General features: G+C 35.0%; 1 protein-coding gene and 1 long non-coding RNA gene across 2 annotated transcripts in view; both read right to left on the reverse strand.

Moving 5' to 3' along the window:
* The window catches only part of ankrd6b (ankyrin repeat domain 6b), a 47330-nt gene extending 31426 nt beyond the window's left edge, over nucleotides 1-15904 (reverse strand). The window contains exons 1-2 of the mRNA XM_056481211.1: nucleotides 15728-15904; nucleotides 9146-9412 (exon numbers count right to left, since the gene is read on the reverse strand). Of these exons, the coding sequence (XP_056337186.1) occupies nucleotides 9146-9271 (126 nt within the window). The 5' untranslated portion in view covers nucleotides 9272-9412; nucleotides 15728-15904. The remainder of the gene's footprint in view (nucleotides 1-9145; nucleotides 9413-15727) is intronic.
* Nucleotides 2565-3521, reverse strand: LOC130247764 (uncharacterized). Its single transcript, XR_008839576.1, has 2 exons — nucleotides 3453-3521; nucleotides 2565-2924 (listed from the first exon to the last, which is right to left on the reverse strand). It is a non-coding gene; the product is annotated as an uncharacterized LOC130247764 (long non-coding RNA).
* Nucleotides 15905-20509: the final 4605 nt, after the last annotated feature.

Raw genomic sequence — 20509 nt, forward strand, 5'->3', positions numbered from 1 at the left:
TTTCCTCCTAATCTGCAATTGCCTCTCTGGCTATACCACTAACTGAGCCCTCTTTCTCTCTCTCTCTCTCTCTCTCTCTAAAAAAAAAAAAAAAATTTCTACTAATGTTTTGCTTCTTAGACTTTACACACCTGAAACTTGTCTATAGCGCTTGTTCACTGCTGCTCGTATAGTTGTGTAAATTGCTTCCTTGTCCTCATTTGTAAGTCGCTTTGGATAAAAGCGTCTGCTAAATGACAAAATGTAAATGTAAATGTAGAGGGTTATTTCTCTCTTATCTGTGCTTTAACTCTAGAAAATAACCAGTGTTGAGTCGTCTGACCTCAGTTATGGCTCAGAGATCTGTTGTCCTTACTTGTTTTTGCTTTTTCAACAACAAAAAAAAAAAAGCCAAATTATCCGATCGATCAGTGTTTCGTGACCTGGGGGTCGTGACCTCCACTAGGGGTCACCAAAGATTTATGAGGGCTCATTAAACTCACTCAGGAATGAAGCAGATTCCAGTTTGAAGACAAACCAAACGATGGTTAGAATAATCACTAATAGCGATTTCAAAACAAACGATGAGAATAAACAATAGTCAATTCTCTTCAGCATTACGCCAGGTTAACAACAGTCACTGAAGAGCAGCATGCATGACAAATGCTGTTGAAAACGTATTGGCATAAACCATGTAGTACGTATCATTACAGTATCACTAAAAAAACAATAAAGCTCAGAATAAAACAACAGACCTATTAATGTGTCCACACTATAATCAGTATATAGTCATATTGTGCAGCTCTATTTCACTTATTTTCACATCATTATTATTCATTCCTTCATTCATTTTCCTACAGTGTAGTCCTTGATTCATCAGGGGTCGCCACAGCAGAATGAACCGCCAACTACATCATATTTCATAGAAATATCAAAATAAGTCAAAGTAATTACTTGTCTTTAAAATGTATATTAACATTTTATTCACATATGTTAAGTCTGCACTTTTTTATTTGTTCCCTTAAGTATTTACATTTTTAAAAATCCTAATATCCCGTCCTGCAACATTCTGCCAAAACTGAAGGAAAAAAATCTATTTTACTGACATCACATTACTTATTACTAGGGCCAGACGGAATCTGCAGACATTTTTTGCTATTTCTGCGCAGAATTTAGTTAAAAATCTGCGGATTTATGCAGAGTGATTTTGGTGTATCATAACTAAAACCTAATAAGTAAGTAAATAAGAACACAATTAAGATAATACTTAAATAAGACAATAGTTAAAGAAGTATGTAAATAAGTAAATATGTAAGGAAATAAGCAAATAGTTAAATGTGTAAATAAGAAAATAGGTAAGAAAATAAGCTTGTAAATAAGTCAAAAGTAAACAAGCAAGCGAATAAATAAATAATTATAAAGCAAATATTTAAATAAATATGTAAATAAGTGAATAAGAACATAATTAAAACAATACTTAAGTAAATCAGAAAACAAGTAAATAAGAAAATAAGACAATAGTTAAGTACGTAAATAAGTAAATACGTAAGGAAATAAGCAAATAGTTAAATGTGTAAATAAGTAAATAAGAAAATAGGTAAGAAAATAAGCTTATAAATAAGTAGTAAAGAAGCAAGCAAATAATAAAATGATTATAAAGCAAATATTTAAATAAATATGTAAATAAGTAAGTAAATAAGAACATAAGACAATACTTAAATAAATAAAAAAGAAAATAAATAAGTAAACAAGAAAATAAGACAATAGTTAAATATGTAAATAGGAAAGTAAATATGTAAGGAAATAAGCAAATAGTTAAATGTGTAAATAAGTAAATAAGAAAATAAGCTTATAAATAAGTCAAAAGTAAACAAGCAAGTGAATAAATAAATAAACAGATTCAGATCCTAATTTTGCACGCCTGATATTTCTGTGGTATAAAATACTTCCTCAATTTTACAACACAGACATTTCTTTTTTGTTGTTACAGAGTGCAAAGAGTCTATTATTACTGTATGATAATAGGAGCGAACAGGCGGCTGTTCACTGGTTATGGAAGCTGTATATATAATTACTGCAGGGCAGAAGGGCACTGTGTGCTGATTACAGCTCAATTCAGGTCAGATGCAGAAATGCCGGCAAACATGCTGAACAGATATATAAGGGAAGAGATCAATCAGAGACAACATTTAAGACCAGCCTTGTATATTTACAACTTGATTTTACACTGTAAACCCGAATTAGTTGACTTTACTAGATTGTTGCGTGGAAACCCGTTGCACGAAATAAGATTAGTTTTTACATTTATTCAACTAAACAGGTTAAGCTGTATTAAAAGAAAATCTTTAGTGGGTGTAGAAGACAAATCAAATTTGGATTAGTAGTCTTTACTAAAAATCATTAGTTCACGTTACTAATTTTATAGAGGATATGTTTTGTAAAATGATTATTAAATTGAACGTAACATATATAATAATGTAAAAAAAAATGCGTTTATGCAATGATAATTGTTATATTTATGTAATCTATTATAATTAAAAATAATGCCACTGAAATTTTACAATTTTAAGCACAAAGAATCAAACAACCTTTCAATTTTTTTATTTTTGTTAAAGTTTCATTCACATTTCTTTCTGGCATTAGCAATCATTGCTAATAGAACAATTGTGCAAATTTTGCAGTGAATCGAAAAGCAATTTAATTATTTAATGTCTGTAGCTTGGGCTTTAAGTCACTGTAGCCCAACATGAGGAGAAATTTGTTGGATGAAGAGAAAAGTGTTCTTCGTCGACTTGGGGTATAGTAGTCCAAAGAGAATGCACAGCTTTTGACAAGTCTTTGATGCAGTCCATCACAAGTTGTCCCTCAATGATCATCTTAACTGAGGCTTTGTCTGCAATAAGAATAGGATTTCAAGGTGGTGGAATGACTGGATCATCAGAGTCCTACCAACAGAGAGGAACAGTTATGTTTCTCATTACATAATTATCAATAATGTTTAACAAATAACTTTTATTGACAGAGACAAAAGATAATATGTGAATTGGTTTTGACCAATTTACTTTTGCTTCAGTTACACTGCAAAATGTTTAATGCATTCTACAATGTTAAATTTAGCATTTACTTATTGACCCTCATTCCCAATTTAACTATAAGACTTGTGTATCTTCATCTTTCCCTCAATTTATAGTCACAAAGCCAATTTATCTTTAAATTGAAGTTTGACTTTTAAAACGGGGACACAAAAATCACAGGTCTCATTAAAAATAACTTAAACTGTGTTCTCAAGAAACAATCTTGTGGGTTGAATATATTATGACATGTTAGAGAGTTTAACAAGATGTTTTGCTATTCTTAAGTTTCAATGTTTTAAACCAAGTGTGAACGTTTAATAAAATGTAAGGACCATGCATTAATGGAAAGAATGTTTTCAAGGTCCTTTAATAAATCCATTGAGACAATATGTTACTTACAAAGCATGGTTTAAAGAAGTCTGCAGGCTTGTCCTCCAGGAGAATCAAAATCTGTAGGCTCTTGAGTCTGTTAATAAATAAATGAATAAATAAATAAATAATGTTGGACAAACATTGTATTAGACAAACAATATAGTAACACTTGGGAAATTTTCAATAATTTAACTGTTAAAAAATAATGCAAATATATAATGGACATGAACCAACCTTGCTCTGACAACAGCTCTCCAACATTCCTCCTCTTTAACTGAAAGATCTCAATTAAACAGACTGTGTTGATCAAACATTTCGGTAACACTTCATAATAACTACACACTATGAATCATTTATTAAGCATTAGCATCTAGTGAATTCATTATCTGTTAAGCAATAACTCTACATTAATAAACGTTAGTAAGCAGTTTATAACTGCAGCTACAAATAGCGTATTCTTGACTTAAACACATTTATAATGTGCTTATTAAATGTACTTTCATACTTTGTTAATAATTTATTTTTCATTACTAAATGAAGTATTGCATTATTTACAAACCATTTGTATTTAAGAGTAGTTGAGGGTTTTTATAATCATTCAGAATGAGTTAGTAATTATTAATAAACTATTGAAATCAATGTTTATATATCTTATCATTCAGGCACGTAGTAATGGTTACTATATATGTTAATAAATGCTTCATTAACTCAACTTCATGCAGTTTTCTGACCAATCTAAAGTGAGGACTATTAATGCTTTATAAATCCCTTATAAATGACAGTTAAAGGCTTAATATCAAATGAACAATAATCTTTGCAATCTTTTCTAAAAAATAAAATTACTGTAAAGTTTAAACATTGCTGAATGACAAGAGTGTCAAAATACATAAAATTGGATAAAACAACAACAATATAATAATTTAACAATATAATAGGATGCAATGTTTAAACTGTACAGTAATTTCATTTTAGATTAGGTTGCAAAGATTTATTTTTCATTTGATGCAGTTTATATGTGTATCTTCAAATGAATAGGAATGAATAGTGTCATTTATGTTGTTTTTCCTGTTTAGAATTTAACTGAGCCTTTAATTGTCATTTATAAGCAATTTATAAAGCATGAATAGTCCTTACTTTTGTTTAGGTCACAAAACTGGATGAAGTTGAGTTAAAGCGTTTATAAACATACAAATTAACTAATTGTAAATGCCTGAATAATAAGATATACAAATGTTGATTTCAATAATTTATTAATAATTTACTAACTCATTCTGACTGATCTTAAAAAACAGCCAACTACTCTTAAATACAAATGGTTTGTAAATAATGTGATACTTAATTCATCAATGAAAAATGAATAATTAACAAAGTATGAAAAGTACATTTAATAAGCACATTATAAATGTGGTTGTAAGTCAAGAACAAGAAGTTATAAACTGCTTACTAACGTTTATCAACGTAGAGTTAATGCTTGACAAATAAAGAATTCACTATTTGCTAATGCTTAATAAATGATTTATAGTGTGTAGTTATTATAAAGTGTTACCAAATTCCCGCTTAAGGTTCTTTCCCACTGCTGAATTACAAGAACACCTGCAAAACAAGAGAAAAAAACAGAATATTAATATTTCTAAACTAAATCACTAAATACTTCAAATAAATTAAAAATAGGTCAATAATAATAAAGTAAATAATAAGTTGAAGTAATAATAAAGTAAATAATAAAGTGACACAAAATACTGTAAGCAACACTTAACAGTGAGATAAAATAATAATAGAAAAATGTTATTACATTCTTAAACATACTGTACCTGATCTACTGTCAAAAGTGCAGGCCAGCGTAGCAGGATCCGCCTTATTGCAGGTTAAGACTCCTCCACTTTTTTGCAAACGTAAGGTCCATCTTTAAACGGCAAATAAGAAATTTTAGGGAAAAAGTTTAGAAAAAGCTGCAACTATAACTGTAACTGTACTGTGAAAGTAAATCAATTTTGCTAGTGACCTCAACTTCTATACAGTTTAAGCAGTGCTTAATTTGTGATTTGAGAGGTCTAAGAACAGATAGGGGTAACTGATCCGGCATGTTACCCGAGGATGGAGAGGTGTCGCGCATGAAATTGGGGAGCGAGGGGTAATGGTGCAGTGGATGGCGGAGGGGTGTCGCGGACGGCAGTGAAGAGGGTTGGGGAGTCACGGAAGAAAACGAAAGTGAACAGCGGACGGGGGAGAAGGGCGGTTGAGGAGGGGGATCGGTAAAATGACGTGCCGGACCAATGTAAACTCGCCCTTCACAAAAAAATCAGTTTCATGTGAAACTTTTAGCGTTATTAAAGATTTATAATATTTAGCGTTAGCCGCTAGCGTGTGCTCATGCATGGACTCGTGCTACTATTACGAACCAACACGACGTGTAATAATTATCACGTTTTACAGGGAACATGCTTTAAACAGTGAACATACAGAGAAACAGTAGATAACGTTAACGTTATAAACGGTGGCTAGACAGAAAAGGCAAATGTATATAATATTATAACCTAACTGTGAACTGACAGGGAAAATAGCGCTAACTGACATATTCATAGCAGAGACAATATTTTGAGTTCAGCATCAGGGTGGATTTTCAGTTATCAGTTTTGTCAGAAAAACATATAAACTGATAAAAGCTTCTTTGCACACTTACCGTGTCATGTTGATTTTCAAAAATCCGCGGTAACCCAGCATCCTAAAAGCTCCAGACACTCACTGAGCGTTTTGCTCACGTCACCTCAGCCAATCAAGGCCCCACCCCTCTCTAACAAAAACATAAGGAAGGGAGTTGTCCCTGCTTAACATGATAAGTAAACTATTTTTTTCTTCTGATTAGTGCAAATAGCTAATTTGATTTAGTAATGACACAATTTCTTAAAGAACAATAAATAATTAGTAATGATTGCTTAAAATGTTTTATAAGTACAAAATCCGGGTTTACAGTGTAGCTGTAATTGTGATCACGTTTATGTTTGTTCTTCATTGACCAAATACAGTATATTTCGTTACAGCATAGCATACAGTTAGAACAGCTATGAACAAGCTAGTTTGTAGATAATTAGATTAAACACACTGTAAACAATGCAGAGTTCCACACAATCCATTGATGTCGTCTCAACACAAATTGATTAAGTTAACGTAACAAATTTAAGTGAATTGAACATAATACAAGTAAGTTGTCCCACAAAACCTCATGAATATTAGCTCATTTTAGCTCATGTTAAATAAGTAGCTTAAAGAAGCAGCAAAAATGTTTATTTGGAGTGTATTGCTTGAAAATAATTACTATAATACTCATTTAAAGGCTTTATTTGTTTGTTTACCAAAGCCTATGTTTTTTTCTCTTTTTCAAGAACTCAAGAAGTGACCCTCCTAAACCTCACTCCCATCCCGGACGAGCCCCCATGTGCAACTCACCAGTCCTACTGCACCCAACCTGGTCTGAGCTGGGATCGAACCACCGATTCTTTGCATGTGATTCGGTTGCTCTAATAATGAGGCTAAAGACCAAGGCCTCTAGCATCTATAAATAAACATATGCACGCATGTGTGTATCTATATATAAACATAACAATCTTCTTAAATCATTCTTTCTATAGATGGTTATATTTTTGAGTGAGTGTGCGCGATCCATTCAGCGTGTATGAGCACAGGAGCAAACCACAACAGCAGCAGTTTAAAGACGCAGTGCTCAGATCTTCAGTGTTACTGTAAAGGCCCTGGTGTACTCAAACGAGATCAAAATAAGAACTGAAATGACGTCATTTCCAACATAATCCGGCCAAAACTACGTACTTTTTGAGTTCGTTTCTTCAGTTCCAAACAGCCCAAAGCAAACTTTTGTTTTGGCTCCTAAACACTTTGAGCTGCCATTGGCCTGTGGTTATTACGCAATCAGTGGGTGTGTCCCATGACTCCGCCTTCTTTGACGGGCTTCATATCCACAGAGTTCAGAATCAGAAAATATCCAGCACAACAACACTTTGCAAGTTAGCAACATGAACAAACTGGGGGGGGGGTGGAGTAGCACAGTTGGTACAGATGTATCTACACCTGTGCTATCACTCGTGGAGAGACTCGGAGGGTTTCACATACCCCTGAAAAAGCACAACAGCATCTGATAAAGCTCTAAACATTGTTCAATTCTGTGTCTGTCCATGGTAAAAATGGAACGTGCCGTGGTGAAGATTGTCAGATATTCATGAAACTTCTCTCTCAGCACTCAAGCAGACACATTTTAACCCTCCCTTCTGCAGAGCTGGGCTGTCGAAGGTGTGAAAACAGCATACCGTCACGTCCAAACTCTTTTAGCCCTTAAACGAACGAAAAAGAGCCTTGTTTGAAGTGTACCGAAGCCTTAACAGTGTCTGAGTGTGGGTAAAACCGCCTGAGGTCTGGCATACTGCCACTGCTGAAACTTTCTTTATATTCTGAAATCTGATATATACTGCGCAGCTCCAGCGGGAGACGCTGAGTGACTGAAAGAAAACGCTCAGTTGAGTCTGCTCCAGATTTCTGTCACTTCTGAAGAGCCCAGAGTCTCCTTCATCGCATCTGCACTGCTGGAGCTCTGGACCTTCAATAGTCCATGTTGTCGTCACATGTATGCATCGCGAGACTTCTGCTCTCATTCATTTCCACTGATTTTAGAGGTGAAAAACAGCTGGTTAAGCTGTGCTTGATGTTGCAAACAGATCTTTTCTGATTACTGTATATTATTCCTCTTATGTACAGTCATGAACACACTTGTTTGTAAAGGAAGATTTGCTACTCCTAGTCATTTCTCCCATAGGCAACTGAATTGGAAATCACAGAAACAAGCACACGTCCACATCACAGAATAAGCTTGATAGAAATCTGATACATGGAAATATATACATATTTTATTACATATTTAAATTTCACATGGGGGGGGGCGCTGTTGGCAGCACCTATCAAAACACAAATAGTTTCAAATCAATGAGACCATATTTCATACATCCCATATAATGATATAAATGAACAAAATTGTCCTCATCTGATTTTCAAATGACATTACAATGGTCTGATACGTCTGAATGTCATCATATGAGGAGATTTACGAAAGCACACAGGGTACATAGAGGAATCAGAGGGAAATTCAATACCTTTTAAGATCCTTTTAACACTCTTTCCATGCATTTTAAGACCTTATAACCACTTTAGCTTTCAACCAAGTAACATATACACAAGTATATTTACCAATCAATGCAAGGTAATTCAAAAGGCTGGGATGTCATCTTTATCTGCTCCATCACAGGCCTTCAATTTCTCTATTGAATCAACTTTTAATACTGCTAAAGACGTCCTTTAGCAAGTTTCACATGCTTCACTTATTTTGTCCCAACTCAAATCCATTAAGTTAACTCAGGGGTCACCAAACTTGATCTAGGAGGGCCAGATTTTAGCTCCAACCCTAATCAAACACACCCGAACAAGCTAATCAAGCTCTTACTAGGTATACTTGAAACATCCAGTCAGGTGTGTTGAGGTAAGTTGGAGCTAAACCCTGCAGGGACACCGGCCATCCAGGACCGAGATTGGTGACTCCTGAGTTAACTTAACAAATTTAAGTGGATTTAACATTAAATAATTAAATTGCCCCAAAAAAAACCCTCAAGAAGTGTGTTGTTTCAGCTCATTTTACATAAATAGTTTGATCAAACAGCACTGACCTTGGTAATGGCTACCTTGGCGCCTCTGTTGATGAGCTGCACCACATGGTCAGCCTGGCCCTTGTGCGAGGCTATGAGGAGACGCTCGGAGAGAGCCCGCACACAGGAGGCATCCCGCTGGCTCATGAATCAGGGGGAGACTCTGGGAGGGGGCTCCGCTGCGGTCACACAACGGGAACCAGTCCCTCTGCCATGGGATGAGAGGAGAGAGGAACCATAGATGCCCGGCACGTGGAGGGATCCAGCCCTCATGTCCTGAAGAGAATCCTGCAGGAAAACAGGAAATGATGCGACTGGCATAACAGCACTTTTCCAGAGCACGCAACAGCGGATGTGAGTAAAGCCAATGTGACACAACAGAAGGCTGGATTGTGCATGCTGTGAGCCCATTTCTAACTGAAGATTTCTTTATTCTCTAAAAGTGTGCAGTGAACATGTCAAGCTGTATAAGCAGATATAGATAGTTAGAAACATGTGCAGTAGAACCTGTATATCTATATATAGATCACAAAATTATTTTGTTCATTTATTGTCTTTTCGACCACAAAGCTGAGTGAGTGAGAGCTTTAAGTGTGAAAGCAAGAGAAATAAGCAGTCTAATGCGACACTCGAGATCTTCAAAGTCCACTGAGAGATTTATCACGTACACTGATGACCGCTGTGAAGGCCACAGATGTACTATGGTAATAATTTAGAGAGCCGCTGACATGAGCAAGTCCAGGCAGATCCCAAACGCCGCAGACACACTTTTACAGCCCTCAAACCATGTCTTCAGGAGCTCTCCAAACCGGGACTATTCATCTTACTGATTACTGAGAAAATCTAAACTATTAACCTGAAGACAGGCGTATATGTGCCAACAATTTCTAGAGGATTCTTTACAGCAGTATATTTGTGCATATACATTAGATTAGTCAGCACCGCAGCTAAAACTGGAGCTAATCTAACAAAACAAACTGAAGATCACACTCCGAAAACTACCACATGATAATGTTGGGGGAAAATAAGAAGAAATTAAATTTAAATAAGCAGAGGAGGGGAAAAATATATTTAGCATGGTCATAAATAAATGTTTCTTTAAATTGCTGATAAAATAGAGTTTTTCAAGTCAGTTATATGGTAAGAAATATTGTTATGGCAACACTCAACAACATCCCATATTTACACCTGTATAGTGCAACCCTAATTCATGAAGAGAGTTATTCTCACTGCAGAAACGACACACACCACAGCACGGCACATTGATTTCACACACACTAAACACACCAGGTCCTGTGGAGAAGATCTTTCTCTTTTTAGTGCACAATAACATATCTGTATATAGAATATAAGAGCAGTGTCTTACATAACCATCTGGTGAATGCTGTATAAAGTATACATGATCCAACTACGGAGAGACGAAAAGGTGAAGGATTTAGATTTTTGAACTAGTTTATATATATATATATATATATATATATATATATATATATATATATATATATATATATATATATATATATATATATATATATATATATATATATATATATATAAAATATACCTGTATATTTCTTTGACAGATTTCACATTTCTAATCATAATAGTTTTAATAACTGAATTCTTTTCTATTTGCTATGATGACAGTAAATAATATTAGACTAGATATTCTTCAAGACACTAGTATTCAGCTTAAAGTGACATTTAAAGGCTTTACTAGGGTAATTAGGGTAAAGTTAGGGTAATTAGGTAAGTCATTGTATAACAGTGGTTCGTTCTGGAGACAATCCAAAACTAATATTGCTTAACGGGGCTAATAATGACCTTAAAGTGGCTTTAAAACAATTAAAAACTGCTTTTATTCTAGCCGAAATAAAACAAGACTTTCTCCAGAAGAAAAAATATTACAGGAAATACTGTGAAAAATTCCTGAATCTGTTCAACATCATTTGGGGAATATTTAATAAAGTAAAAGAAAATTCACAATAACTCTGACTTCAACTTAGGGTAAATAAGAACAAAATGTTAGAGGAAAACCTGCGAAAATGTCTTGCTCCATTAAACATCACCAGGGAAAGATATTAAAATAATAATAAAAATTAGACAGGAGGGTAAATAATTTCGCCTTCAGCTGTATGTGAATATGACCAAAACAGTATCTGTGCTACTTGAAGCGTGTTTATTTTATTTAAGGGGCTGCTGATCCTCCTTTTATTGTGAAATATACACATAAGTGGCAGCTACACTAGACTATCACTTCCTAACAGGACGTCCTTATTTTCCTGTTTGAAACTTTATCCCAGTGATGGCTGGTCATAATAATCCTTTCTCCTGCAGCGAGAGTTTCGTTTTTCAGCTCTATTCAGAGGACTCGAGGTGTAATAATGATAAATGGTCTTGCTGGGAAACATCTGAAGTCTGAAGTATGTGTAGCTCACAGGCATCCTGCGCAGGAGTTTAAATCAAACAAAAAATCAGAGGGATTATTGAAAAATTAGTTTGCTTTACTTAAAGTAAGTGAGTAAACCTGTTGTTTTACTTAATAAAGTGAGTAAACCTGTTGCTTTTAAAAGTGATTAGTTGACTTTACTCAAAATAAGTGAGTAAACCTGTTGCTTTACTTAATAAAGTGAGTAAACCTGTTGCTTTTAAAAGCGATTAGTTGACTTTACTCAAAATAAGCGAGTAAACCTGTTGCTTTTAAAAGTGATTAGTTGACTTTCCTCAAAATAAGCGAGTCAACCTGTTGCTTTTAAAAGCGATTAGTTGACTTTACTCAAAATAAGTGAGTAAACCTGTTGCTTTTAAAGCGATTAGTTGACTTTACTCAAAATAAGTGAGTAAACCTGTTGCTTTTAAAAGTGATTAGTTGACTTTACTCAAAATAAGTGAGTAAACCTGTTGCTTTTAAAAGTGATTAGTTGACTTTACTCAAAATAAGTGAGTAAACCTGTTGCTTTTAAAAGCGATTAGTTGACTTTACTCAAAATAAACGAGTAAACCTGTTGCTTTTAAAGTGATTAGTTGACTTTACTCAAAATAAGTGAGTAAACCTGTTGCTTTTAAAAGTGATTAGTTGACTTTACTCAAAATAAGTGAGTAAACCTGTTGCTTTTAAAAGTGATTAGTTGACTTTACTCAAAATAAGTGAGTAAACCTGTTGCTTTTAAAAGTGATTAGTTGACTTTACTCAAAATAAGTGAGTAAACCTGTTGCTTTTAAAAGTGATTAGTTGACTTTACTCAAAATAAGTGAGTAAACCTGTTGCTTTTAAAAGCGATTAGTTGACTTTACTCAAAATAAGTGAGTAAACCTGTTGCTTTTAAAGCGATTAGTTGACTTTACTCAAAATAAGTGAGTAAACCTGTTGCTTTTAAAAGTGATTAGTTGACTTTCCTCAAAATAAGTGAGTAAACCTGTTGCTTTTAAAAGCGATTAGTTGACTTTACTCAAAATAAACGAGTAAACCTGTTGCTTTTAAAGCGATTAGTTGACTTTCCTCAAAATAAGTGAGTAAACCTGTTGCTTTTAAAGCGATTAGTTGACTTAACTCAAAATAAGGGAGTAAACCTGTTGCTTTTAAAGCAATTAGTTGACTTTACTCAAAATAAACGAGTAAACCTGTTGCTTTTAAAGCGATTAGTTGACTTTCCTCAAAATAAGTGAGTAAACCTGTTGCTTTTAAAGCGATTAGTTGACTTTCCTCAAAATAAGTGAGTAAACCTGTTGCTTTTAAAGCGATTAGTTGACTTTCCTCAAAATAAGCGAGTAAACCTGTTGCTTTTAAAGCGATTAGTTGACTTTCCTCAAAATAAGCGAGTAAACCTGTTGCTTTTAAAGCGATTAGTTGACTTTACTCAAAATAAGCGAGTAAACCTGTTGCTTTTAAAGCGATTAGTTGACTTTACTCAAAATAAGTAAGTAAACCTGTTGCTTTTAAAGCGATTAGTTGACTTTACTCAAAATAAGTAAGTAAACCTGTTGCTTTTAAAGCGATTAGTTGACTTTACTCAAAATAAGTAAGTAAACCTGTTGCTTTTAAAGCGATTAGTTGACTTTCCTCAAAATAAGCGAGTAAACCTGTTGCTTTTAAAGCGATTAGTTGACTTTACTCAAAATAAGTGTGTAAACCTGTTGCTTTTAAAGCGATTAGTTGACTTTACTCAAAATAAGCGAGTAAACCTGTTGCTTTTAAAGCGATTAGTTGACTTTCCTCAAAATAAGCGAGTAAACCTGTTGCTTTTAAAGCGATTAGTTGACTTTCCTCAAAATAAGTGAGTAAACCTGTTGCTTTTAAAGCGATTAGTTGACTTTACTTTAATAAGCGATTTTAATAATAATTACAATATTTGTTGTGAAACTATTAATAACTAACATATATGGCTTATTACAAGACTAATTTTAACATATTGACTGTTTATTAGTATTTATAACAGTGGTTTGTTCTGTAGCCAATCGAAAAACAGAAATGTTTTTAAGGGGGCTATTAATATTGACCATTAAAAATTGTAAAAATAAAAAAAAATTTATTCCAGACAAACTGTGAAGTAATTAAGAAAAAATATTATAGGATATACTGTGGAAAAACTTTGGGAAATAACTGAAAAAGAAAAATGAATTATTCTGACTTTGACTGTATATAAACTCTGTCTCTCCCATAATATAGTTGCTAAACTATTTTACAGCAAAATTATAACAACAACAGCAGTTAATATAGGTTTTTAGGATTTTTTTACAGCATTGTTTTTAAGCGCTTGTCTTGAGAGCTTTTGGATATGATGTAAAGAAACCTCTAAAGAGTGTGACACCACCACACCCTTTACATCCGAGCCAGAAACCTCTCCATCACACAAAAAGCTCCAGATAAACGATACAGAGGAAAACTGACGCATAAAGACACATTCATTAAAGAATCGCAGAGTTATTCTGAGCTAGTTCAGACATTGCAGCCTCTAAATGTCTCACTGAACACTTAATCCCGCATTAGCATAAGGTTACACCGAGCTCAGTTTGTCAGAATAAAATAAATCAGGCAAAAACACAACTGAAAGGGTGTGGATGACTGACTTACTTTAATAAAGCTTCGGATTAGACTGTATTTCTGAACAAACAAGCCCTTGCATGGTAACAACAATCTGGCAAGAATACAAGTTACCGTTATTGCTCATAATGTAAAATAATTAGTCTTTAAGTATATTAGCAAAACGCTGTGGCTATTAGCAAGCAGTACAATATAAATTATATCGTTCTAGTACAGGAAAGTAGTGTATTTTCGGCTTAAAGTCTCATTGGTTATAGTAAGTTCGTATCACAAACTGAAAAATGTTGTCAAAACATTTTCCTCCGGCTTTGTCCCTTTATTCATCAGGGGTCACCACAGTGGAATGAACCGCCAACTATTCAATTCCCCTATAGCGCATGTGTTTGGACTGTGGGGGAAACCGGAGCACCCGGAGGAAACCCATGCCAACACTGGGAGAACATGCAAACTCCACACAGAAATGCCAACTGGCTCAGCTTGAACTCGAACCAGCGACCTTCTTGCTGTGAGGCCACAGTGCTAACCCCTGAGCCACCGTGTCGCCCCAAAGTTAATATAAGATTCTAAAAATAACTTTATTTACCAAAAACTTTAGATGTCAGCAGCTGTACCGCATGAAAAATACTATAGTAATCAATAGTAAATACAGTGCTTTTAAACCATGCTATTATATACTAATACTACTTGAATTCATCTGCTGTGGTAATTAACAACAACTACAGTAATATAAGCAAATTACCCAGTCATATAAGTGAATTGGATGAACTAAACTGACCGTAGTGTGTGTGTGTGAATGAGTGTGTATGGGTGTTTCCCAGTACTGTGTTGCGGCTTCAGATATATGCTGGAATAGTTGGTGGTTCATTCCGCAGCTAAATAAGGTACTAAGTTGAAAGAAAATGAATGAACTGACCCAGAGTTTTCTACAATACACCACAGTTTACTGTAGTAAAAACTAATGTATACTATAGTATACCATCAGTTCACTATAGTTAATAATACACTATAATGCAGCATTCATTAAAGTGTTGTAAATGCATATTACACTTAAATACACTTTACTATAGTATGGTTCAAAAAAACTATAGTATTTACTATAAATTACCATAGTATTTGTTTCATATGGAGTGTAAAACTTCCCAAACTTTCACAAAAACTATTTAAAAACAAATAGATGGTAACATCTCACGTTATCTGCGAGGCTGTGAGGTATAATATGAGTAAAAAAACTTTACATGGTAGCGTGTGTGAGTGTGTGTGTGTGAGTGTGTGTGCGTGTGGGTGTGTGTGTGTGTGTGTGTGTGTGTGTGTGTGTGTGTGTAAAGCTCTGTCCCGCACATTCTTCAGAGGATCGTCCCAGCAACCGCAGCCTGTTTATTATTCGTGAGAGAGAAGAGAGGGAAAAGCTCCTCACAACAAAACCAACCTTAACACAGATACCAAAACCAAAAGCTCACTCCACAGAGAGCACAGTAAACCACGGTAAAACAGCGGTGAACACCGACGAGTGCTGAAACGAAGAAACAACAAAGCAAACTCTGTTCATAGTCCGTGAATCTTACCTGCACTGCTGCGGATATTCTCGCGAACTCTTCCTCACACACTGATACAGGCTTTCTCCTCCGATATAAGCAATCCTCCGCAAACTGGCGCGTGGGAAAGAGGAGCGTTTTATAAACATGATCCGAAGTGCGCAATGAGGAGAAAAGGAGGAGGAGAAGTGGAGGAGGAGTGTGGACAATCCGCCATCCAGCGGTGAAGAGGAATGCTGCGTCCCAGCTTGCGTACTTATACTACGAGTGTGTAACGTTCACACAAGAGTATCCAAACCATTAACCGACCGTTATTGTTGCTTAGTTACAAGCCCTGTCAATCATCTCGACACATCATTCACATTTCTGTCATAGTGTGCTTCATTTCTAAACTAATTTCGAGAGGATCACGTGCTTATGATGAACACGGCTGGCACCTCATTAGCTCTGTAATCTGCCCTATTAGCTGATTATGGAAGCATTATAAATAACCAGAGCTTTTCTCTCCAGTTATCTTCGTCTTGAAATTTTACAGAGATATAAAGACAAATTTAAATTAAATAGATTGTTGTGTGTTTTATGATATGCTGTAATAAATGTGAACGCCAATGCTTTTATTATTATTTATCATGTATATGTAGACATTACATGAAACATTACGTCATGAAAATGTACTTAAAAGTTCTGGAAAAGTCTTGAATTTTAGTAGGAAAACATGCATGAACCCTGTATATATAACGAATAGTCATTCAAACAACTTTACTGAAACCTCTTTGCTTGACGATTGAGCTTGCGTGTCCGCCATGTTTGTAGTTTGTTTACACTTTTCCCACAAGTTGTAGTTTTTTTTTTTCAATGCAAGAACGACACATACAAACAATGCCAGAGATATACAAACATACGAAAAGCATAAGAAAATTATATAGAGGTACAAAAACTCAATAGGTAAAACAAAATAACAAATAAAGAAAAACATATTACAAATAATGCAAGGCCTTGCTAACTCACAATAACTTAAACGTGTCAAACAACTACACGGTTCCTTAATGTATTTATATAAATATCTAGTTCCTTCAGTATCACTAAATAAAGAGGTTTCTGACTGCGAGATTTACATGGATGGATATGAAACTTGGTAAGTATAGTCAACAGATTAATAACATAAGCTTCATTTTCCAGCCTCTTATCATAATCAAAAATCAAAACTGACATATTCATACAGTAAAAGAACAATTTTACATCACTTTATTATTTATAAATGTAGATACCTTCCACCATAATCGTTTTGTATACGGACAATAGCAGAATATATGAGGTACTGCTTCTGGGTATAATGAACAGAATGAACAGTTGACATCCACATCTTCAATAAATCTGCTGAAAAATGCTTGACATTTGAGGAGTTTCTTTGATTTAATTTGTAGTCAGATATTTATTAGGTAATACCCAAACTTTCTCCAATCAATCATTTGAATAAACTTAGAGCAATAGAGAATAACACATGGTTTACTAACCAGTTTCTTTTGGAATAATAGACGTATTTTCTTAATGTTACTCTTTTTGCTAAATGTGCCAGAGAAAGTTTCAGCAAGAAAAGAAGACCTCTACATCAGGGGTTCTCTAACTTTTCAGCACACGACCCCCAAAATTACAATGCTAGTGACTCGTGAGTGACCCCCAAAATCCTCTGAGGTGGTTATACATATATAAACCTACACACCGGCGCACATATACCAATAGGCCCAAGTTTATTCATCATTTAATTTTGAAGAACACCACTCAGAGACCATCAGTTGTGGCCTGTATTTATGCCATAAAGATGTCAGAAAGTTTAACCTGGTGCCTTAAAATCAACGTGCATTGTCTTTAATGTTACAAAATAACCCCTGGGATCGCAAAAAATGGAAAGGCTGATGGCTTTTTATATGCATGTTGTTTTTTTAATGGAACTAGTAACTACTATTCGTTTCTTCTGCAGGTTATGGATAAAATATGCTCATTCTAGTAGTTTAATAAAATGAATTTGATTTTTGGAAATGCCCAAGCGACCTCTCCGTCATTGTCTCGTGACCCCCCGGGGGGTCTCGACCCCCACTTTGAGAACCACTACTCTACATAAAGAAACAATAATAGAAGAGATAGCTCCGATTACAGAGGCATTTTCCTTATGGGTTACAGGAAAATCAGAGTATGAAAGAAATTCCTCATATGTCATTAAGTGTCCTTCATTATTCAACATCTGTCCCACCAGAACAACCCCTTTATCAAACCGTTTTCTTGAATATACTCTTGTGTTTATATAGAATATTGTTATTAGTTCAGATATAATATTAGTGCGGCGTGAAATTGTGCTTGTAAATTAACCTCCATCCCAAAAGTGGTTTCCTATGGAAAGCTGAGAGTTTAATGGGCAGTTAATAATTTTATAATCACACATTAAAAAAGATGGGAGACCCCCAAGCTGGTCAAAAGTTCTACTAGAAACTATGTTCCACATTGAGGACGGGTTTTTCAGATAATACTTCAACCAGCTAGTCTTGAAAGTATTATTTAAAATAGAAAAATCTAAAGACTGCCATTCTTATATGAGTTATGACAGATTTCCTTGTGTAATGTACACGGTCGAGGTGTAGTTTTAATCAAGTTCACATCTGATGTGCACGTCAGACTTTTAATTTCAGTCAGCCAGCCACAGGTCTTCCGGTGAATTGTCGTCCCATACAAAATTGCTGCGTTTAAGGTCTGATTTCTTTAAAAACAGCGATCTTCACTGGCTCACTGAGATATGATATAAAGCAGGTCTCAGACCAAACAAGAAGCACTGATTAAATTATATTTCCCTCGGCCATGTCTTTAAAATATGGAAATTAATTTCACCTCAGTATTTTCAATGACATTTTTGTGCTCGCCTGCTGCTAATAACTGCGCCTGCATATGAACGGTCTTTCAACTTGTTTTACACTAGAACAACCAAATGAATGCTGAAGTCTATTTAACTGAATGTATTGTAGTGACATTACAACATCGATGCAGTAAAGGGAACTATATGAAATTAGTTACATAAACCTTTCACCGGAAGTGCATCACTGGCTAAAAACACTAGCTGTGCCAGCCTGATCTCACGAGAAAACGTAAGTATTTTACGTTTTGTCAGTTTAGTGGCTAATTCGTACGAATTCATACGAGTTCAGTCGTACAAAATTGTACGATTTTAAAAAGGAGGCGTGGCACCTAACCCCACCGTCATTGGGGGATGAGCAAATTGTATTAGATCGAATTAGATCGTACGAATTCATACGAATTAGCCACTAAATCAAAAAGTTACAAATTGCCATGAGATTGTGTTGGCTGTGCATAGAGGCAATATCGGTTAGAGTATGGACGCTTCTACACTTAAGGGAAGGAAGAGGGTCGGTCAGTTAGTCAGTCCGTCAGTCGACAGTGGCCTCTAGTGGATTTACGTGAGAACAGCAGGAGCAAATGGCACTCTTGAGAGAAAATTGAGAAAACTGAAACAGAACTGAAACTGAAAACTAACCTAAAACTGCTAAAACATGGCTCCTGGGATGTATTTGGCAGAAATGTATATAGGGGTAAGTAAGCAGAATGACCATGCTCCAGTAAAATGCCATTACTTGCTAAAAAAACACACACATTACTTGTTTGTTTTAAATACTACACTGTAAAAGATGCTGGCTTCCACACAATCGATTTGAGCTGGAACAACAAGACAGAATTAAATTAACTTATTGTTGTTGTTTTTTTACAAATGTAAGTGAATTGGACATGAAAAAATTAAGTTGTCCCAAAAAACCTCAAGATTTGTGTTGATTCAGCTCATTTTAAATACGCAGTTTGAACAAACAGCTCGAAGTATGAGTAAAAAGCCCCTCTAAAAGACCTCAGGAATAGTATTACACTGTAAATAATTTCACCTTTTACCTGGCAGATTAAAAATGTAGCTTAAATCAGAGCCATTTTCTTTTAGAAGTGTTTCTTGTCGGTGCCTATGGCGTAGTGGAAAGTGCACCGACACATGCACTCTGGTGTTCGTGGCATACCAGGTTAGATTACCGCCTCGAGGTCCTATGCCGATCCTTCCCCTCTCTCTGCTCCCCACACTTTCCTGTCAATACTCTCTACTGTCCTGTCAAAATAAAGGTGGAAACCCCTAAAAAACAATTATAAAAAAAGTGTTTCTAAGTGCAAGTTCTATTATTATGCATTTAAAATGTGAGATAAATTTAACGCGAGAACAAGTTACACTAATAAAATATGCATCTATAATAAGCTGTCAGAAAGCAGGTTTCTGCGTTTACATGCGCAGTGCAATCTGTGTACACTAACAAGCAAAAACCTAGCTGATATGCTAACGCTCAGGATATGACTTTTGACCCCTAACAAGAGTGGTCCAGCAGGTGGCGCCAAAAAGCAAACTCCTGCAGCACTGAGAGAATACATGTGTGTGAAAACGTAACATTCTGTAGCGCCTTCAGTGATTATTTTTGGTGACTTCAGTCATCATCCAGTCGACATCATCATCATCTAAACAGTCTGTTATTATGTGTAGTGATTTTACATCCTCGTGGATGCTTCACACTGAACATGTTTACTGCATTTATAAAGCATCTGTCTCTGTGACTGGTTGTTCTACTTAGCCAATCACTGAAGACAAGACAAAAAACATATAAAAGTGCTAATGGCTGCAGGCTGGAGGAAATCAGCTCAGTGAAAGCACAAACAAAACAAACTCGATTTCTAAATGACGTAGTAAAGGACAATTCCTGAGGAAAAACTACTCAATTACAGTGA

The sequence above is a fragment of the Danio aesculapii genome, chromosome 20 (genome assembly GCF_903798145.1).
Source record: "Danio aesculapii chromosome 20, fDanAes4.1, whole genome shotgun sequence".
NCBI classification, from domain to species: domain Eukaryota; kingdom Metazoa; phylum Chordata; class Actinopteri; order Cypriniformes; family Danionidae; genus Danio; species Danio aesculapii.